The sequence below is a fragment of the Alosa pseudoharengus genome, unplaced genomic scaffold, assembly GCF_046254945.1.
Source record: "Alosa pseudoharengus isolate Yale_2024_CS ecotype anadromous, Long Island Sound unplaced genomic scaffold, YU_APseudo_1.1 YU_APseudo_1.1_scf_1, whole genome shotgun sequence".
In the NCBI taxonomy this organism is placed as follows: domain Eukaryota; kingdom Metazoa; phylum Chordata; class Actinopteri; order Clupeiformes; family Clupeidae; genus Alosa; species Alosa pseudoharengus.
Genome location: NW_027468564.1, coordinates 7499037 through 7522613, shown reverse-complemented (window position 1 = coordinate 7522613; position 23577 = coordinate 7499037). Strand labels below are relative to the sequence as shown.

General features: G+C 39.7%; 1 protein-coding gene across 1 annotated transcript in view; it reads right to left on the bottom strand.

Moving 5' to 3' along the window:
• The window catches only part of LOC143136217 (NACHT, LRR and PYD domains-containing protein 12-like), an 81853-nt gene that overhangs the window by 15381 nt on the left and 42895 nt on the right, over positions 1-23577 (bottom strand). Inside the window, exons 12-13 of the mRNA XM_076296811.1 lie at positions 16127-16297; positions 13890-14060 (exon numbers count right to left, since the gene is read on the bottom strand). Coding sequence (XP_076152926.1) covers positions 13890-14060; positions 16127-16297 — 342 coding nt within the window. The remainder of the gene's footprint in view (positions 1-13889; positions 14061-16126; positions 16298-23577) is intronic.

Below are 23577 nucleotides of genomic sequence, written 5' to 3'. Positions count from 1 at the left end.
GGTATAAGGGATTTTGTCCTGGAGGCCACGGAAACAATTAAATGTGAGTAAATAAACAACTGTTTGAAATACAAGGGATAAGAAAAGATAATGAAAGAAATAAAGTATCTCAATTTTGGAGTTCAACTTTGTAAAATAAAAAATAAAGCTGATTAAGGTGTGATGGAAATATATATGAGTATAAAAAATGTAATCTTGAAAAGTATAATCATGCAATTAATATAAACATGATTTGAGTATAATTATGTTTGGAACATAATCGTGCCATGAAATATGATCATATTTGAGTAGAAATGTGATGTCAATTGGAACTGAGTGAAGAAAATGCTTGTGTGAACAATTGTGGTTAGAATGCTAGACAAGTAGTTACGGATAATATACTTAAAAAAACTTGCAACGCTTGACAACACCTATGTGATATATTTAGAATATCTGTAGGAGAATGCTAACCATACAATAAATGATGTGCACTGGCTGAATTAGCACAACTTTTTTTGCATTTCTTTCACAACTACTGCAGTCATATTCACAAGCTAAACAGGCTAAAAGCACGTTTAAAGCCGCCTGGGTGTGAACTCTAACAGGAGCATAACTTGTTGTAGGCAACACTATTTTACTCACTGTCAGCACTCTGTGACCAAAACAACAGAGCTATGTGTTGAAATCGCCCAGAGTTCTCATTTAAACCCTTTGCAACTTTCTGCTTTTCCATAGATGGACATACAGGCACGGCTGCTCCTTTTGGGCAGGTGGGGCAGAGCCCTACCAAAGATTAGATTCCTCGACTAGAACGTTTTTAGTACTATTTTTTTCCTATGTAAATCTGTTAATTGCTACTTTTTCATTTGGCTGATCTGTTGATGTTCTACTGTTATGTTGTCATGGTTCTTCTAACTAATGAGGAAATATAAGACAAATAAATGTCTGCACCCACATTAATGTGTCTATTTTGCAGTTGGAACTGGACAGTCCCTTGGAGAGAAGCTGAACTCCAGAATCCCCCAGGACATTGTCACTCAAGTCCAGCTGTAGCAGGGAGTTTGGTGACTGTAGAACTGAAGCCGCAATCTCACAAGATTTGTATGTGAGTTTACAATCAGCAAACCTACATAAGAACAGAACATCAGATCAGATCACTACTGTCGCCATACTCTGGTCAGCAGCTGGTGAGCTGGTCAAAGACTTACACTGATTTAGTAGATTCTCATGTTGTCACTGCAGCTATCTATCTTGTTTTACATCATTGATTTATTTATTCTAATGGCCATATTTATTTATTTTTTTATTCATGGCAAAGGCTATTTTAAACCGGTACAAAAATCAATGTATGCTATTCTTACTGGTGTATAATTAGAAGTGGATGCCATTCATACCCTGGTGTATAGCAATGTGTGCTATTTACACCCTGGTGTAAATACTGATGGGCAAAGACTATTTTCACCCTGGTACAATGCAGAGACGTTGGTACACATACACACTTATATTTAGGGACACAAATACCAGTAGCTACTTTCACTCTGGCGAAAACACTTTTGATGCGAATCGAATCGTGTTGGAAGTTTGCAGACAAATTTAGAACTGACTGCCATAATCATGAGACTGCTGCTAACCAACAAACTGACGGTTGTACTCACTGAACAAAGATAATGAGAATAAAACACAACTTTTACACAAGAAAATTGATCAAAACAGATATTAGTTCCAAAATCGTTCTGAATTCTTCTCTTTCTGCTGACGAAAAAAAAATGTCCGCCATGTTGTTTGTGCATGTGCAATACATCAATGCATTTTTTTTTTCACACATCATTAGTGCTGGGCGGTATACTGGTTCACACCGTATACCAGTGTATATTTTCGTTATGATATGAATTTTTAATATACTGCCATACCGGTGTATTTGATTACACAACGTTTGGAACGCTGCGCCGCGCAACAGTAGTTCAAACGGGACTTTTTTCACACGCACGCATGGTGCCACTGCAAGGCATAGTGAGGGTAAACACAAAACACCATAAGTTTTTCCCCTTGAAGTATGACCCTTAAGGCTTAATTTCTCCTTAGATAAGGGGTTTATTTAAGGGTGTTGCACAGAATACCTTAAATTGTTTCTTTAGTTAAGGAAAAACGTTAAGGTATACTGCACTGAAAGGGATTTACCAAAGATCCTCGATTACTAGCTCCGATTTAACCCTTTCTGGATTTACCGTCACGGAAATTCTATTCGGTACTTGCACGATTAGAACGTTGAGTAGTTCCGGGTTCTTTGGTGAGCGGGGCCATTTCCGGTTGTACTTAGCTTAGCGTCTGTTATAGTAGCCTGGTTAGCATCGTTCATCATTCATTCGTTCGCCTACAGTCATGAGCCTTTTAAGTGTGAAGGGAAAGCGGTTTACTTTTCAACGCCAAATACATAAAACGTCCTTACACTGTTGTGTACCACAGTGTACAAATTCTTCGAGGTTTAACTCACAGTTGAGTTTCCACCGTTTCCCCGCCGATCCTGAGGTAAAGGCAAGATGGCTGGTAAAGATACGACGGGACAACTTTGTTCCTACAGAAGGGACTCGGGTTTGCAGCAGACACTTCCTCCCGGATGACTTTACCACTACCGAGGGGCCAAAACGATTGAAGGTGTCGTTCCCTGCTTGTTTTCGTGGAACAACTTCTCTTTACCAGCTCCCAGGCTTAATGTCTGGCAGCGACGTCCAAGACCCCCGTCCCCTGACATGGCCTGTGCGTCTGACCCTCCAGAAGCACCGCTGCCACCGCCGCCTGATTGTTCAACAGCTGTGACTAGCTGGCTAGTAGGTGATGTCGTTAGTTAGCAACCCACAGAACACAGTGAAGTTTAATGTTCTTATCATTCATCTCACCTTAAGAATATTCGATGAAATTATCCAGGTAGCAAGTAAAGCATGTTAAAGACATGCACTGAGCAATACTAGCTGGCTAATTAGAAATGATCCTGACTGTCATCAGTGCACCAAAACGAACTTTTTTGTTAATGTTTTGCCTAGCGAACCGAACCGAAGCTCATGGCAGGCTAACAAGACATCCACATCCACATGAAGTTAACGTTAGCCTACCACTAACGTCATGTAAACCACACAATAACAATAAGGCGTGTTTCTGATAGGCTTATTTGACAGAGTAAGCATATTAGCAGAGAGGTTTTATTTTAAATTGTATAATGTTCAAAAAAGTATCATTATTGCAAGTTGCACTACTTTTTGTATTGGTTTTAAGATGTTTGTGAATTTTGCACAGTAAAAGTTCTGTATTTTGACTGCAATTGTCTTTGCATTCTGATTAGATTCTTCATTAGAATCATCTATGTAAACAGCATCATTTTCTGGGGCCATGCAAAACTGCATTACCACTAGTGTGGAGTTATTCTACATCATGACAGTAAAATAGACCATCCTAGTCAGTGTACTGCAGCAATTCCTCTCTCAACCTGTAGAAAATGCTATGAACATCTGATTAGCATGGGGAAAAAAAATACCGTCATATACTGTGAAACCGTAAGAATTTTGAAAAATACCGTGATATACATTTTTGGTCATACCGCCCAGCACTACACATCATACAGGGTGGGAATAGCCCAGCTGTGTGGCCAAGTCTAATTGTGCCAGGGGTGCAAATAATCACTCCGTTTATTGATGGACAATTTCATGCAAAAATCTTCCTTACCATGGTGAAAAAAGTTATGCACAGACAAATAGAACTATTTTTAAAATGTTAATTTTGGTCTATATTTTATTGTTTGTAACTGATCTGATTGAATTTGATGGAAATGTACACTCTTTTGTTATCATAAATATGGTGTGCAACCATACAGAAACCAAATGTTTCACATGGCAATGGATAATTGGACTCCAAAAAGGTTCCAAAAATTGTTATCATTAGATTAACAAGGGAATGGTAAAGCAATGTGTATGCACAGCTTGGCTTAAAAGCACAGTTCCTTAAATTTGTAAGGCTCTTGTTCATAAGTCAACAAGTTCCGTGGCCATATTACATCCATAAAGTTTTTTAGGAAAAGTTTATGCTACACATACAGTGTTGATGCGACAATGTCCAAAGTGTCTGTGCAAAGCTGATTTACATCAATGTAAAGTGTGGTGAACAAATTGTACACCTTTCTTACTTTTAAAACCATAAATGGTGCGTTATGGATGTGACGTTATTATGGATGTGACGTTATGGGTGTCACATGATGTGAATTTACAGGAATGGAGAATGGAGATTTTATTTCACCTCAAAGCTGATAAACGTCTGTTCTGGTTGCATGCCTGTTTTAAACACATTTCACCTTAGTGTTTCCAAATGACATTTCAGAGATATTAAAATACCTCCAATGATTGACATAGCCTATTTTCGAGTGGCCTAATAACAAAAATCAGAGCCATTATCTTCCCATAATTGTCATGCTGTTGTAACTGGATTATCGTGTTAGCTGGTGAGGACGGCTGAGTTAATGTAGCAACCTCTTTCTGTTGCAGATGTGTACAGCCCATAATTTGCGTCTGTTTAATTTGAAATGTGATGCACCACTATTTACAACACAATATACCAGAATTGGAAGTGTCAGATCCTCTGTAGCTACAGATTAACATGAGTAACATCAACAATAAACTAGATGTACTGCATAGCGGTACAACATATCAGTCTCAGTCCTGCACATTCTCTCCACAAAAAAAAAACAATCATGCTTGTCAATTTGTCTCCATATCCTACTCTTGCAACTCATGTGCATGTAAATGAGGGTGTGCATGTGTGAGTTTTCTTTTGTGCATAAGTGTGTGTGTGTGTGTGTGTGTGTGTGTGTGTGTGTGTTTGCTTGTGAGTGTGTGTGTATGTTAGGGGGGTAATGATGTGTGTGTGTGTGTGTATGTGTGTTTGTGTGATTATGTGTGAGTGTTTGTGTGTAAGTGTGTGTGTGTGTTTGAGCAGGCACACATGTATATGCATGCTTATTTGTTTATGTGTGTGCATTCGTGTGGGTGTGTGTTTATGTGTGTGTGTGTTTGTGCATGTGTTTATGTGTGTGTGCTTTGTGCTTGCCTGTACGTGTTCATGTGTATGTGATTGTCTGTGTGTGTGGTGCATGCATGTGTGCAAATCACAAATGAGTGGGTATGTCCTATGTGGTTGGTGCGGGCTCTTGACACTAACATATCATAAACATTTTGTCATCTTGGGTGCAAAGGTTCAGGTAGTTATTTAGCAAAAAAAACTACATTTTTCGGGTTCTGAGGGGTCTAGCGCGGTGTAGGAGTGGCCACTAAGTTTCATGTTCCTTGGTGTTTCAGAAACCCGGAAATAATTTTTTAATACGTATTTGCTAACCCTTGATTCCCTTGATGTTGATAAGTTGCTAATTCAGACTAATTATAGTGGATGGAATCCACTATCTTGAAATCTCCTGGCTTCTTCTTCTTATTACAGTGCATGAAAATGCACTGTACTGTTCTTCCTAGGCTTCTTCTTCTTCTTCTAACGCAGTTAATGCAGCTTCAACCGTTTAACGTAGAAACTTCATTCAAACTGCGTTGCGTAGGTCTTACTTACGACATGTGGGCTTTGTATTTTTCATCTTTGTAACTTTTATACTTTTTAAACTATTAATTAAAAACTGTTCAAAATTTCCCCATAGACTTAACATGGGCTGATGACATCACAATAGAGCCGTTAAGCAATTAGAATCCTATGGCAGGTGTTCGGGCCACCTGGATCTCAACTGCCAGTCTCAGGCTTTAAGCATACAAACTGGCCCTATTAAGACTACACATCCTGTCCAACTGCTTCCTCTGCCAAAAACTGTTTCAAAATAAAAGTCCTCACTACAATATTTCATTGTTAAACAATTTAACCCTTTAAACTACTGAACTTTTTAACTGTTCAGCCATTGTAACTGTTACTTGTCATCAACTATGACTACTCTTACCCACTGTAGCTAGTTAGCATGGTTAACATAGTTAGCATGTTAGCATGCTAGCTTGTTAGCATGCTAGTTAGCATTTTTAGCAAAACTGCTAAAAATGATTAGCTAAGTTAGCTAAGTCACATGGTTAGCATAGTTAGCATGTTAGTTAGCATTTTTTACAAAACTACTAAAAACGATTACCTAAGTTAGCTAAGTCACATGGTTAGCATAATTAGCATGCTAGCATGTTAGCATGCTAGTAAGCATTTTTAGCAAAACTTCTAAAAATGATTAGCTAAGTTAGCTAAGTAAAATGGTTAGCATAGTTAACATGCTAGCATGTTAACATGCTAGTTAGCATAGTTAGCAAAACTGATAAAATTAATTAGCTAGGTTAGCTAAGTCACATGGTTAACATAGTTAGCATTGCTAACATGCTAGTTAGCATAACTACTAAAAATGAAAACATTAGCTAAGTTAACTAAGTTAAGTATTATCAACCTATTTAACCGTTCAATCATTCCAACTATATTAAACCTTATCTACCAAGCAAATCATTTAACCATATAAACTATCCACCTATTTAACTGTTCAGTCACTCCAACTATATTAAACCTCATCTACCTAGCAACCAATATAGTTTGTTTTTACTCTGTATGATATTTTACATCATATTTTTTGCATTTTCATGCACTGTATTTCCTTCAGGAAATGCTTTTCTAGTTATTATTATTATAGCCTTTTTTTCTTTTTACCTTTTCAAGAATTAATGCGACTCTAACCGCTTAACGTACAGACATGTTGAAATAACCGTTTTGTAGGTCTGGAGTTGGACAACAGAGTAACTTTTTTAGATTTTCTTAAAAGTTTATACTTTTTGAGAAATAGGGGATTAAAAATGACAAAAAGCTAATTTTTCCCCCATAGACTTGTATGGCTGTGATGTCATAATGGCCTAAAGCCATGCCTAAAGCCAGCTGCGCTTGTTAAGCTCCCAGAGAATTTCCCGGGCAAATTAGAACACTGGCACAGGTGTCACCTGTGAATTCAACGGTCTCAGCTCCTAATGCATACAATCTGTTGCTCCCTAAAACTACACATCCCGTAATTAACTTGTGCGCATGCGCAGTAGCGTTCTCCTTGCCTCTGATTCCTACCGATTCTACAGGCACTGCTGCTGTCAAGCATCCTCTTGAAGAAAGTTTACGTTCTTGTTGTCTGGTTCGTCCAACAAACGACGACGAAACGGACGTTTTCCTACCAAACCCAATGTAAGTTAATTATTTGTGTTTTGTATTTGAATGGAGTGTGTGAAGTCTGTTTAAAACGACTCGGCTAATCAAGTAAGCAAGCTGGCGTTAGCTTCAAACTTGTAGCTTAGCAACATAAGTTCATGTTTCTAGGTTCGCGGTTGTGTGCAGTGGAGGCGGTAGCAGCTAGCTAAGCACTCAAATTGCCAGCTGACGAGGGAAATGGCAAACAATCACTGGCTGAAACTTGGCCTTCGTTTTGAACTACGTTTGTATGAGTGGCTCAATGAGTTAAATCTCCAGTTACAAGGCTAAGACAAGCACCTACCTCACCTAGCAGATCTAAGATTACTGCATTCAGGTATGGGACAGGCGCCTCGATAGCGACAGTATTATGCCTTTGAGAATTTGAGTGAAATCGCTGAAACGTCTGATTTAGAGCGATGAGGGACAGGTGGGGTTTAAAAATGCCCCCTTGATCTAAGTGGGGAATGAAAGAAAAAGTTTGAGAACCACTGGCGTAAAATAACTTGATTGTAGGCTTAGCTGTTAGTTTGTTGCTCAGTTGAACATATTTATCTAACAGCTGTCCCCCCCCCCCCCCCTCTTCTATTTCTGTTAGGTGCCGCTTCACTCTGCCACTGAAGGATCAGGCTGACTGCAACTGCTATGGATGGCAGGAAAACACAGTACACACGAATTTCTAGATGAAGAGTGAATAAATGTACTTACTTAACAAGTTGTCAATGGTTATTTATGCAAGCTTGTGTAGCCTAAACAAGACATACCTAGGCCTAGCCAAATTTATCCTGGCTGTAGATAAAGCAGGATATGAATTTCCCAATATTTTGCCAGATTAGGCTAATAGTGGTTTACTGAGGTTTAATATCAATTGAAATACCACTGAAATCACGTTGATCTTTAGTTTGGTTGTAATTTCAACATTGTTTCAATATTCATTTAAATGGAAATACCATTGAAATCCCATTGATCTGTAGTTAGAATTTCAACGTTGCTTTAATATTAATGAAGGGTGCAAAAGTGATGTAGAATAAATGTGGCAGTGCGACGTTGATTCAATTATTTTAACGTTGACAAAGTAATTGTTAGCTGGCTGCAGAATGAGCAGTCATCAACACCAACTGAAAGCCCCGTTTTGCAGGTACGTAGTCTTGCATTGCATACTCTGAATTACATTTTCCAAAGGCCAGCTTTCATGCTTGTGTCACAACTTCAGAACGGCTTGACGAACATGCTTCAAATTTGGTGTGAACATTTGTATGGATTGTATGGAATGATTAAGTCAAATGTCAAGGCCAAACCCACCTTGAGTGTGATATCTCAAGAATGCCTGACGCACAAGGTTTTTTGGTACAAGGGTTTGTATGAACTCAAAGATTAAGTGATTCAATGTTTTTTTTTTCAGGAATCTCCCCACCAACATTAACCCAGCAGCTTTCCATCCACTATTGTAATTCCTCTGGCATTACATTCTAGTTGCATTTAAAAAGGCCCCAGAAAGTATTTTTTTAAACATTTTGGTCAAAATGTCTCTTTTGAAAGTGAAGGTTGCTGTCCCTTGTCTTAAATCAACATATTTTTCGTGTTTCAAAAAATGTTTACATATTTGCCAACCAATATTTTCAAACATGTTCAGTTTCATACATTTTCCGAGGGGAAAATACGTTGCCTGCCTTTTAATTAGAACCAGATTGACGCAAAGTGCATCAAAAAACACATCCTTTCTTCTCTGTTACATTGTTACTGAACTGTCAATCCGAGGTGAAACCTGTATTGTGTGACAGAGCAGAAGTGGGGCTTTCCAATGAGACTACGCACTTCTCTGTACGATCAAGTATAAAAAAAAAAAAAAAAATACATATTTACAGTCTATACTACTCTGCGTTCACCTGCGCACCCATTACTCTTGTTACTCGCAAACCCGTGATCGCATAGATATGGCAAGCATATCAGATGAAAGAGGAGACACAGGGATATCCATTGGTACCAAGTATGTCAATCCTTCTGGGTTATAAAACAGACGAAGTGACAGCAAAATAATAACTTCATATAGCTCAACTTACCCCATGTTTTTGTATGTTGTGGTGGCAAAGCATTTTCATAATCCAACGCTATCATATGTTTCTCTATGGCAAAGCATGTTCACAATCCAGTTTTGAGATCCTACCAAATTCCTGCATGGCATCCAATTTAAGGCTCACATTGCATCCCAATTTGTTTGACAAAGAAACACCTCTGTTTTACTTTGTTCATGGCAATGTAGTAAAAAAATATAGTAGACAATCATCGTAAGTGCACACATAGGCTAACACACAAACTCGGGTCAAGTCAAGTCAGATTAGTTCGTGTCACAGACATGGAGGACAGAAAGGTCATTTTTCATCACTAAATAAAATAAATGGCATTTATTTCTGTAAGGCACACACCACATGTAATTTGTGAAAATGTAAGAATTGTATAATATGTTTTTTGTCTTTGTATTATTTAAAAATCAATATCAAATCAATGCAAATATTAAAGGGATATTCCACCATTTGTATGCTATATTGCACAATACTGAATGCTCAGGTAAATACTAACAAACTGTGTAAATCATTACTAATAAATGGCAGAAACAAACCAAATGTATGTAGCGGTAGGCTGGCCTTTTGCTGTAGAGATTTTCCATTTACTACATACAGTAGGCACTCTGATTCCATGTATGGGGCACATATATATTATTCAGATGACACACAAACACAAGTAGACAAGACCTGTTTAGTTCAAAAGCTCACTTGCCACGGCAAGTGAGCTTTTTTCTTTTTGTTGTTTTTGTTGATGTTTTTTTGTTGTTGTTTTTTTCTTAGCTGACAAAGACACACACATCACAAGGACATGAACACAAAAAAGAACACATAGTGTATGTCCTAAATGGTCAGGAAAATAGATAGCAAATCAACAGTGTAAATCATTACTAATAAATGGCTGACAATTTTTTTTATGTAGCAGGCCTTTTGCTGTAGACAGGGGCGCAGCTACCCATTTTTTGAAGGATATGCAACAACAATATTGGCGCCCCCCCCCAAAAAAAACAAAAAAAACCCACACATTAGTGTGTATTGAATATGTTTTTAAACGAAGAGTCTAAACGGTTCTCATAACGTCATTTTGCCAGCTATTGTTCACAGGCTGATAGGCCTGCTCTAGCCTTGTTTGTTTGCACCACATTGACAACACAATATTAAGTTATTACAAGGAGCCTTCATTGTTAGGATATGGAAACATGTAATGAGTTGCTGCTAGCGTGACATTTCTGTTTGCAGTTGGCCATTAAAAGTGCAGTATGAGCATTGTAGCCACCTAGCTATCTGAATGGAATAGGCTATGTTTCAATCGGCATTATGCTTAACAAATGCTAGTCTGTTAACATGAATATTTGCAAGCCTCCAAGTACAGACGTCATCACTTTAAATCCTACCTGTTGCCTTTCACCGTCCACTTATTTAACTGCTGTTGCATCCCTTGACATGCCATCTCCTTTTCCCTGTTTCTTTTTTTTTATTTTTAGCCGCCAACAGCTTTTTTGCTATATCCATCTTTTTCCATAGACAGCAACTCACTACTCGTAGGCCTATCTGCTCGCTCAGCGCTGACGGGGCCCCCATTCTCTTCTATGTCAAAATTCTATGATGGAATCTTATGAGATATAGGCGCCTACTCTAGGTTAGTCCTCTAAAATGTTATAGAACATTGAGAAAATGTTGAAATGATTTAGAAACGGACAGCAGTAGCTACATATAGAAAATACCAAATATATTATTTTATTTTTTTACGATCGCTTTGGCGCCCCCATGGTGCTGCCCCTATGCGCCGCATATAGCGCATACCCACTTTTTGCGCTACTGGCTGTAGAGATAATGACTCCCTAGTCCCTATCCATATAGGGCCGGCATTCCCATCATCTTGTGATAGAATATGCATGGCCTAATGGCTCCCCTGCCTGGCTGCCCCTTGTCACCACCTCTGCTCCTGCTGCGAGCAGCATGGCCAGATCTGCCTCGCGCGTGCGCCGAGTGGAGAGAATTTGCGCAGCTCGGACTAGGCCTACTGTCATTCTCATTGCGACTCCCCACACTGCCACTACGTTCCCCCCTAACTGTCCTATGAGCACTTCGACCTCGTCTGACATACCCAGTGGCATTAGACAAAGGCTCCACCACGTTACTGTCGCCGCAATTGCGGAGAGGCACACGGTCAGAAGACAGAAGCTAGCGCTACATGGACATTACCCCCAGCCTCGTTCGCCACACCACTAACACGCCTGCTAACTTCACGATGAACACTCCGACCCAGTGAAACATTATTCCCACCACTGAAATTGGGCAAACAATTCAACGTTTGTGCTTGGTGTAAGCTAAACTCTCACTTTGTCCAGCTGCATCATTGCAATTGCAAGGCATGCATCTGAAGCCTCACTAAACGAATCACCGTCATTTTCTGAAGGCAGATATTCCCCTTCAGAATCAGGGTCCGCGAATAGAAGACCCAACACTTCGTTTCGGGTAAACTTTTTTGTTGACAATATCGCTCTGATAAAGTGGCTCACACGCACACTAGCTCCGTGTGACTAGTGTTTGTGACCATTTGTTGGCAGATTTGTGGGTAGCGTGCTTTTTAAAGTTAAACTTGAGCAGGGGCTTCTGAATGTGTTTTTACCTTGGATTTTGGCACAAGGGATTTTAACATGTAATGAGTTGCTGCTAGCGTGACATTTCTGTTTGCAGTTGGCCATTAAAAGTGCAGTATGAGCATTGTAGCCACCTAGCTATCTGAATGGAATAGGCTATGTTTCAATCAGCATTATGCTTAACAAATGCTAGTCTGTTAACATGAATATTTGCAAGCCTCCAAGTACAGACGTCATCACTTTAAATCCCACCTGTTGCCTTTCACCGTCCACTTATTTAACTGCTGTTGCATCCCTTGACATGCCATCTCCTTTTCCCTGTTTCTTTTTCTATTTTTAGCCGCCAACAGCTTTTTTGCTATATCCATCTTTTTCCATAGACAGCAACTCACTACTCGTAGGCCTATCTGCTCGCTCAGCGCTGATGGGGCCCCCATTCTCTTCTATGTCAAAATTCTATGATGGAATCTTATGAGATATAGGCGCCTACTCTAGGTTAGTCCTCTAAAATGTTATAGAACATTGAGAAAATGTTGAAATGATTTAGAAACGGACAGCAGTAGCTACATATAGAAAATACCAAATATATTATTTTATTTTTTTACGATCGCTTTGGCGCCCCCATGGTGCTGCCCCTATGCGCCGCATATAGCGCATACCCACTTTTTGCGCCACTGGCTGTAGAGATAATGACTCCCTAGTCCCTATCCATATAGGGCCGGCATTCCCATCATCTTGTGATAGAATATGCATGGCCTAATGGCTCCCCTGCCTGGCTGCCCCTTGTCACCACCTCTGCTCCTGCTGCGAGCAGCATGGCCAGATCTGCCTCGCGCGTGCGCCGAGTGGAGAGAATTTGCGCAGCTCGGACTAGGCCTACTGTCATTCTCATTGCGACTCCCCACACTGCCACTACGTTCCCCCCTAACTGTCCTATGAGCACTTCGACCTCGTCTGACATACCCAGTGGCATTAGACAAAGGCTCCACCACGTTACTGTCGCCGCAATTGCGGAGAGGCACACGGTCAGAAGACAGAAGCTCCAGCTTCTCCTCCAGCCTCGTTCGCCACACCACTAACACGCCTGCTAACTTCACGATGAACACTCCGACCCAGTGAAACATTATTCCCACCACTGACATTGGGCAAACGATTCAATGTTTGTGCTTGGTGTAAGCTAAACTCTCACTTTGTCCAGCTGCATCATTGCAATTGCAAGGCATGCATCTGAAGCCTCACTAAACGAATCACCGTCATTTTCTGAAGGCAGATATTCCCCTTCAGAATCAGGGTCCGCGAATAGAAGACCCAACACTTCGTTTCGGGTAAACTTTTTTGTTGACAATATCGCTCTGATAAAGTGGCTCACACGCACACTAGCTCCGTGTGACTAGTGTTTGTGACCATTTGTTGGCAGATTTGTGGGTAGCGTGCTTTTTAAAGTTAAACTTGAGCAGGGGCTTCTGAATGTGTTTTTACCTTGGATTTTGGCACAAGGGATTTTAACATCTAATCCTGTGTATTAATGTAATGGAGTAACGCTTTGGTTGGACGCGATGTTCATAAACGAAACAGGCATGAGAAGGGAGATGATTTTTAGATGATTCAACTATGAAACCGAGCTTGCAATCGTTGTGCACGTCGCCCAATTTCTCTCTAGTTGTTATATGATATTTTCTGTCGATAGGGATGGCCAAAATTAGTCGCTTAATCTAGCAACAAAGACACTAAATTGGCAACACTGAGCACTGACATGTCTAGACCAATGAAGAGTTTCGCCGCTGAGGCTGTTTTCTCGGTTGTTTGTATCACATTCAGTTTCGGCGCTGAGGCTGTTAATGTGTATGTTTGTATCACATTCATAAACAAATAATGACCTGCACCTGCACAATGATATGAGCAGGGTAGGATGTTAATTGCTACGTTTTAATTTGGCTGACCAGTTGATGTTCTACTGTTATGTTGTCATGGTTCTTCTAACAAATGAGAAAATCTTAGACTACACAGAAACGTTTGCACCCACCGTAATGTGTGTATTTTGCAGTTGGAACTGGACAGTCCCTTAGAGAGAAGCTGGACTCCAGAATCCCCCAGGTCAGTGTCACTCAAGTCCAGCTGTAGCAGGGAGTTTGTTGATTGCAGAACTGAAGCCACAATCTCACATGATTTATCTGTGAGTTTACAGTCAGCAAATCTGCAACAATATTTGACAGAATTATTTAAAAATGCAACATATTATGCAATGTTAATATGAATCAAAGTGAAATGCACAGAGAATGAAAAAAGTGTAAAACACAGTAGTTCCATAACTATTCAACAGGTGTTGATTTTCACATATGTAGGCTACTACTCTTTAATTCATACACACCGGCCTGATGTTTAAAATATACAATTCCAAATGAGTAACTTCATATACAGGTGCATATCAAAAAATCTGTATATTGTGAAAAAGTTCATTTTGACCTACTGATTTTTGATCATGAACTGTAAGCCATAATCATCAAGCTCAAAAATGCCTTAAAATATTTCACTTAATGTGTAATGAATCTAGAATAGCCTATATGAAAAAAAAAAAATATGGGGGAAAAGGAACTTTTTCATGTTATTCTAATACCTGTAGTATAAAGGGAACCTACAGAGTCCTCTTCAATAACAGGTCACATACTGTACTTATTTAAGTGCACTAGATTTACATTGGTGCATTAATTCCTGGGTTTCGCTTTTTCATGGCTTTTTATAAAATCACATTTAGAGCGTTTATTTATTTCTACCAATGAAAGTGTACTGTTCTGTGTGGAAAATATATATTGAAGCTAGACTAATGAACGTATCATGATTTATGCGAATGCAACTGTCTAAATAAATAAATACATACAGTTAAGAACAAACTTATTCATACCCCTGGCCAATATTGATTTAATTGTGAGATGTTCGTTTTCTCTTGCTCAATATGTTTATTCTGACTGAAAATGACACTGTCACATGCCAAAAGGTTCCAAGACAATGTGGGAGAAACATTGCTGCATCAAAAAAGTAAGCTTTTTCATCATTTTCAACATTTTTATAAAAAAATGGCATGTCCAGAATTATTCATACCCTTTTTAAATAATCAATAGAAACATCTTTATTTGCATTCACAGCTCTCAAAATGATTCATATAATACCTACCAAGCCTCTTCATGGCTCCACAATGATTCTAGATTGTACCTTTTTAAGAGCAATCCGGGTTTTGAGTCTATGATTATTTGCCATCACTCTGGCCTTGTGCTCACTTTTTTGACGGATTAAGGTATGGACTCTGCCTCTGCCACTCTAAAATGTTGATATTGTTCTCTGTTAACATATCTTGCCTTGTTTGGCTGTATGTTTTTGATCATTGTGTAGTTTAATGGTCCAATGCCTCCTATTGGGGCAGATTTCTCGGCAGCCTGCCTGATCTTTTCCTCCAAAAATCTTAATGTAGCCCCTTGTTTTAGTGTTGCAAGTCTATGGTTGCTACAAGCGGCACATCCGTGCATTTATTTACTTAAAGTAAACAGCATGTTATTTTATGCCAGCTTACATAAACAAATCAAAACTCAAACGCCTAGCCTACAGTCCATAAAAAACGTCTACCCACAAATAGGGATGTAACGATTACCGGTATAATGGTAAACCGTGATAAAAATGCTGACGATGACATTTACCGTTTTCATTTCAAATATCATAATTACCGCAGTTGATTACCACGGTGTGGAAACCATGTATTTAATCCTTCCCAGCTTCATCTGACCTTGCTTTTGACATACAGTAGGCCTGGTACAATGAAAAAAACTGGTACCCTACTGATTCTGTTGACTAATTGATGTAATTAACTGCGATTCGGATTAGGTTACACCTGATTTTGAAAGGCGGAACATTTTCACCGCAAAACGTGTTCTGTATCATGTAGTCACTCTGCGTCTTTTTATACCGCAATAATACCGAAAACCATGATAATTTTGGTCACTATAAGCGTGAGGTTAAATTTTCATATTGTTACATCCCTACCCACAAAACCATGCCTGTCACAACCACAGACCTAGGCTACTACAGAGTAGCCTACACAACTCAGTAGGCTAGCGTACACACAACAGGTTCTCACTAGGTTCACAAGTCTGCAAATAGTTTCCACTACTACTTGAGCGAAACAAATGCAATCATCGATACAACTCAATCATCAGGTCATTGTGACATAACATAATAATAATCCTTTATAAGTAAGATATTTCTAACACAAACCTTAATATCTGCAGTTGGCAGTGGGGACCAGATAGTCCCTTAGAGAGAAGCTGAACTCCAGAATCTCTCAGGTCATTGTGACTCAGATCCAGTTCTTTCAGGACGTTTGGTGACTGTAGAGCAGTGGCTACAATTCCACAGGACTTCTCTGAGAGTTTGCAATCAGCAAATCTGCAACAACATTTGACAGAATTATGACAAAACATATTACACAAGGTTTCTATAAATCAAATTGATTAAATGTAGTAAAAGAATGATATACGTGTAAAACACAGTAGTTCCCTAACTATCCAGAGGTGCTTTTCCCATACAACTACGGAGGTTAGCTTTTTACTAACATGTTACAATGCAACATTCAACTAACCTACATCTAAGTTATGAATGTTTCCCAAAACTGCCATACTTACATAGTACTTTGTATGTTTGGACCATGACAGTTTCCAAACTTCAGTAGTCTGGACTAAGGTGGTTAATGACGTTTAGTACCATGTGAACGGGCACACTTGCACCTTAGTTTAATCCATGAATCATGTCTGTTTTTCTTTATTCAGACTTATCAAGTTAATTCATTGGTTCATATAAGATGACCTTGTAAATTAACGACTGCTTTGAATTAACGTTTAACACATGTCATTTACCGTACCTTCCAGAATTATTGTCACCTCTGCTAAAGTTGACTAAAAACCGGTATAAAACAAAATCTGTTGGTGATTTATTGTAATCTCACAATGAAAAAAAATGAGGAAAAATCCAACCTTTGCCGCCGTGTAAATCACGATTCAGTTCTATTTGGTTGGTGCCGCACCAATAAAATCCATTGTTCATGCAGTGTTTGGCAGTAAAAACTTTGGCGCTGATGCATGTGGCAAGTGACAGTGCACGCTTAGTGAACATGGAATTAAAATATCACCGAAGCACTTCAAGTTTAAGCTTTAATCTAGCCTACAAGCTAAACATTGTTTACACTCAGGGACAGATCATGGCTTGTGGCAAGTGTGCACGTGCACAGAGGCCCTGGGATTTAAAAAAAAAAATGCCATGAAGTCAGACAGAAAATGGGCCCTGCTTGCTCTGTTAAAGTTTGTATGCCCCTTCCAAACTGCGTTAAAAGGGTGTATACCCCCAAACCCCCCGTAATATGATCAGCACCATCTCTCACAAAATACTATCAATGTCCCTGCTACCGATCCGTCAGAAATATGACTGTTGTCCGGTCCGTTTAATGAAATATTTTAGGAACCCCTGCTGTAGACTGTTTGGACAGCAAAGGGAGATTACAGCCTAATAATAAAAACAGCTGCTGGAATTCATTTCTGTGTGGGCCTGTGTTATAATATATGACACAATATGCTACATTTTCATTGTGTGGAATTGTGCACCATGCAGCCTGCACAGCGGCAGCAAATAGAGACGTGCTGGCTGGCTGCCCTGGCTTTTTTGATATTGTGCACAGGGGGCCATATCTGTTTAATCCGTCCCTGTTTACACTCACACTGTTACACGTGAACTGAACATAGAAATATGACTAAGCTTTTGCAGAAAGAAATGCAGAATCACATTTCACAAATGAAATTTTTGGTTTTACAAATGGCATTTTATTTACAAATGCACATCTCTATTTGTAAAAATCAATATACGAGTTACAAATATGATTTTTTTATTTGTAGATATCAAAATACACATGCAAATCAAGAAATATTTGTGGATGCCCCTCTGTGCATATACAAATATTATTGAGACAAATTTAGCTCCATATATATCAGCTATTAGCCTGGCTAGCGCCACCACTAATCAATGAGACGTGGTCTGGGAACCAAACGTTCATTTTCTCGTATTTGAAAAAAATGCCCAGATCCGTTTATTGGGTGCCACGGATGTCTATCAAATGCATCTGTGCATAGCTCATCATCGTCTTGCTTTCCCCCCTGTTCTGTGATTGGTTCCCTATCTGAGGCAAAAATTAGGGCGGTAGTTTCCAGGCTGCCTTAGCAGCGTGAATCAAATTGCGCACAAGGCAGCATGGGAACACCCAGGCTAATCAGCTATATTTCTGAAGAATACATTGTGTTGCCTCAGGTCTGCTGCACATCTTTTGAAACAATCAAATAAACCTACGTCTTAAAGTTAACCCTCTAACCGCCCATGTTGCAATATTGCGACAAGCGTCATTACTAAATAAAACAGACGATAGACCCGAGTACAGTGTAAAATCTCATTTGTACTCTTGACCACTAGTTGGCAGACACCCAGAGCTTCGATTCAAGCTTAACCTTTTTTTTCAACGTTTTCAGGAAGCACGTGAGAACACGAGAAACACACGAAGAAGACGTGCATTTCCTCCATAACGCGGAAGCGATGCGGGCCATAGTTTTGCACAAATTGAAGCAGAAAAAAAAAATTCACGTGTGATGAAGTCTTGGATCGTTTATTCACCTATTCTGATTCTGAAGGAGAATATCTGCCTTTTAGAGAATATGATCGATCGTCTATTGACTAGGGTGACCAGACGTCCCGAAAAATTCGGGACAGTCCCGATATCCAAGCAGTTGTCCCGAATCCCGAATCCTGCCCTAATTATATCTGCCCGAAAATTATACTCAATCAGAATACTGAGTAGTTATTTTCTGATAAACATTAAAAACTGTCCGTAGAGAGGTTGAGTTGACTGCATGCAGCCCCCGACGGCAGCTAAGTGTGTGGATGCAGCCCGGCTACTTTGTTTATTTTTGACGTTCTATAATTAGGTGCGAATATGCACTGATTTCGCGAAGCCGAGGACATTGAATGTGCAGGCAGCGCAGCAGGCAGAGCCAGCGTGTGTGCAAAAAAAAATACGTCGGAAGTTCGGTCTAATGTCCATGTCGTTTTAACATAATCTACTTAATCTAACAATTATTTTGTATTCTTACTTAATGACCCATAATTTTGGCAAGGCTTGTTATTAGCGTTAGGCTATTATCCTTATTCTGAAAGGTCTGATTTGCACTGTTACGCAGTCATTGTTTTTTTTGTTTTTTTCCCCACAATGACATTTTGAGTTCCCGAATTTCAGCCAATCTCATCTGGTCACCCTACTATTGACTGATAGTCACGGTGCGTCTGTGAATGGAGGTGCGTCTTTGTGACAGTGTCCACTAAGCATAACATGTTTATTTCAACCCTCTGCCCAACATAGCTGGAGGTGCCAGTGGCAATAGTGATGATAGTGTCCGTAATGGAAGTGGTATAGGCAGCAGGGGTTGTAAAAATAGGGCTCTGAAGAACTACAAAGTCACCTATGATAGGAACGGATTTGACCAGGCTACTTTATTGTATAGTAGCATAGGGTTTGTGATTATAGTAATAGTTTACTATTGTTGGTTTACATGTGATTGGGATTGGCCTTTTCAAATTTTGATGTAAAATCCAATTTATCATTTTAAACCCTGGCGGCTAAAGGGTTAAGTTAACTTTAAGTTAAAGTAACTTGCTTTGCTTTCATTTGAATCCCAATCAAGATACACTCGTAATAATTGCTTTATATTGTTAATATGGACTTCTGGAAAGTTCAGAAATGCAAAATAATAGAATTTTATAGGGATGGGCATCGTTAAGAAATTATCGATATCGATGCCATTGTCGACCTGCTTATCGATGCGATTCCTTATCGATTCCCATATTGATTCCTGTACAATTTGCTGAACACTTATAGGATGGCTTTGAGAGTTGTTGGCTTTGAATGTCTAATTTATGCAATATCAATACACCAAGGCTGCAATATCAATACAGAACAGTGTTTCCCCTAGAATTTTTTCCAGCAGCGGTGCTGTTGATCGTAGGAAGCCCCCCCCCCCCCTACCCCAGAAGATTTTGAAAAAATGACTCCTTAAATGATGACTTCTGGTGGATTTTGTCGAAAGAAATTGACAGATTGAGTTACAAATTATGACAAAAAATAAAGCTTAATCACAGGCCACTGTACAAACTATTACTATTTAGAATGTACAGTGCTGTGCACAAGTTAAGACATTTATTTATATAATAACATTTATTTATTTACGATACATGATACATTCACAAAAAATTGATGTCCTTAAAGGCTTGATTTTTCCTTTTTTCCAAATTGAGTGCCTGTCACTTTGAGGCCGTGACGGCCAGAGGGGCTTGCTTGATTCTCACAGTTTTAAGCTAACTTAGTAGCGTTGTTGTGCATGGTGCATAAGGATATATGGATGAAATTAATTGTGTTTTCCATGTCATTTGGTAAAATAAATGCTCAAAAGCCTAACAACTTGAAGCAAATCTATCTTGGATTATAGCAGATAAGTGTTTTGTATCATTTCTATGATTTTGGTGAGCTCTACAGGAAATTACAAACTATCTCCAGATGTAAATGGTTGCATATACTATTACCGAAATTCAATTAAACCCACCAATAGGCTAGACCTTAGTTTCACAGCCTAGGTATGTTAGCAACACAGGGCTTGAAAGCATTGACTGTATAACAAACAAAAACAAAACAATGCGTGGAATTTATCTGGGAATAGGCTACTGCAGCGTTTCTCAAACTGTGGGTCGCGACCCACTACTGGGTCGCGGAGACATGCCAGGTGGGGCGTGAACTGACGTGAAAAACAGGAGTTTTTTAAATTTATTTTGTATCTGTAGCCTGGGCCAGGTAGCACCCGATGCGCAATGGACGCACTGTGATATTCACAGGGAAGCGCTCGTGTCAAGGCAGCTTAGTTAGTCCCGACCTACATGAGATTTTGAACGTTGTTGTGAGAGTGGTGAATTTCATCAAAACCCGGCCCTTAAAAACGCGTCTATTCTCCACACTTTGCGAAGAGATGGTAGCTGACCAAAAGGCTGTACTGTTTCACAGTAGAGGGTGACATGGGAAGCAATTTTCACTCCCGTCCCATCCCGAGCCCGCACAAATACTCCCGTCATATCCCGATCACGTGACAGCCCCCCCAAAAAAATTCTGTCCCGCAAAATCCCGAGAGAAAGACTCCCGAATCCCGTCCCGCTCCCTATGTTGATGTCTAAAGTTATCGGACTGTTAGGCTACAGTAGCGTGCGGTGACCATACATTTTGGTAGGCTAGGGCAGAAAGCCTTGTCTAACTTTTCTTTAATAGCCGATCATTTTGGGCTACATTAAAATTACATATTTTACAGGACTTTGCTGTAGGCTATGCTTAAATCATTTCATAGTTAGATCTCATCCCATCAGTTAAGTTTGCACCGTTCTTAAACCAGCGAAGCTGGTATGAGTAAACAAAACTATGTTTTGTGTTCCGCCAGGGTTATGCGATAAATATATTGAGGAATGCGATCGTCGAGGTGCCATGCCCCAACATTGAACGAGAATCTCAACGAGAATCGCTTTCCCGGACAGCTCGTGCAATTGAATAGAGCTGTCCTTTGCTGACGCCTGTAACTGTTTCTTTGCATCCATTTTGCCTTAGGGCCTATCGCTGAAGCTGATTGATTGTGAAGAGGGCAGCTGCTTGTCTTGCTCTGATAGGCTACCAATCAACAACAAACGTATTATGGGTTGTAATTGGTTCTCTTTTCTAAAACGAAATGCCTCACGTCTTTGGGCGCACTCACTGCATTGCAGCGTAATTTTTTTAAGTTAATAATCTCTGGCTTCCCGCCAGCTCCCGTTTATTATTTCCTTTCCCGTCCCAATCATGTTACCAACAGTGAAATTTACTCCCGTACTGCGAGAAACCCGCGGGAATACCGTGAATACCGTACCATTTCACAGCGAGGCAAGGTGGCTTTCCCGAGGTAAAGTGCTGTCGCGCGTGTTTGAGCTCCGAGTCGCCTCTTCTTGGAGGAAGAGCGCATGTTTGAATCTGCAAGCACGTTCACTAATGAACATTTCTTGACGAAGCTAGCCTATCTTAGCGATATATTTGATATATCTTAGCGATACATTTGAGTTAAATGTCCAATTACAAGGCAAAGACAAGCACCTACCTCACCTAGAAAATAAGATTACTGCATTCACCAAAAAAACTTGAGTATGGGACAGGTGCCTCGATCGCGACAGTATTATGCCTTTGAGATTTCTGAGCGAAATCGCTGAAACGTCTGATTGGGAGGCACTCTTGTGATCCCATGTATTAAACAGTAGGCCTACATCACATCCCTGCAAAGTTTATTTCAAAAATATTTCCCAACCAGCAGTGCTCAGTATGACTGGATTATGGATCCATTTAATGCAGCATAGTATGGGGAATTGTGTTATTTTAGGAACGATTCATATAGATTTTTGCAACTGGTGTTTTTTTACTTGCTAGGACCCCATTGAATACAAAACAACCTGTTTCCAATTGTTTTCTTCATTTTCAGTGCCAAAATTCAAGATGGCGGACAATATATGCAGAAAAATAATATAAAGGCTTAAAGTGGTCAACTTTTTGATAAATATACACCTAATAAGGTAGACAAGTGAGATACAGACTATTTTCAAAAGATGTATTGCATCATTTGCCAAAAAATTTGGAGAAAAAATGGAAAAAATTTAAAAAAGAGAAAAAAAATCTGCATCTTGTTTCATTATTGAAGAGTTCAACAAAACATTGTTATTGTCACTCAAGTATTTATCCTCACCACTGTGGTCTTTTTAATATTGGTGTACATCTCCTCAGAGCCTTCACACCTGCAAAGTTGTGTGAATGGTAAGTTGTTACTCTTGCAAGAACACCTTATACTGCATTGGCTGGCAGGACAACAACACTTCACAAGTTCCACAACAGCCTCTGGTGCTGGTGGAAGTTTTGACAGAACAGGAGCCCATTGCCCATCAACAATTTGTCTCCATCCCAGTGATAGTGAGTCAAGAATTTTTTGAGCAGACACTGTATCTTGTGCCCAAACATTTGCTTGCCTGTGTGCTCTCAGAATTTCAATTTCAATTTAATTTCAGTTATAGAGCGTCAAAACATTACACATGTCTCATGGCGCTTTACAGAGTGTTAAACATTCAGACAGAGCCCATGAGTAACAGGGGCGAGGAAAAACTCCCAAGAATGGGAGAAACATATAGGATGAAACCTCAAGCAGATCCACGACTCAAGGGCCTGACCCATCTGCCTGGGGTCAGTTACAGGACAGTAAGGTCTATATACAGAGAATAGAACAGTATTTAGAGCCACCTGAGGTATATGTTACAAAGGGGTTAGATGGTTACATAACCAGTATGATAATGCATGAATCCTATTTAGTGTTAAGTTGAAATAGTCCAGTGTAGGGGATGAATTGTCCATAGGAATTAAGAGTTGTCATCGGGCAAATAGTGGGTCGCTAGGCTGCGCGGGCAGGAATCCGAGCATGGGGACAGCAATAGGCGATGGTAGGGCAATCATAGGGATGGGATTTCCCTAGTTCCCGAGTTTTTCCACTCCCTGGTTGGGTTTTAGAGTTTTAAACATGTTCCACCGAAGGGCTTTAGCT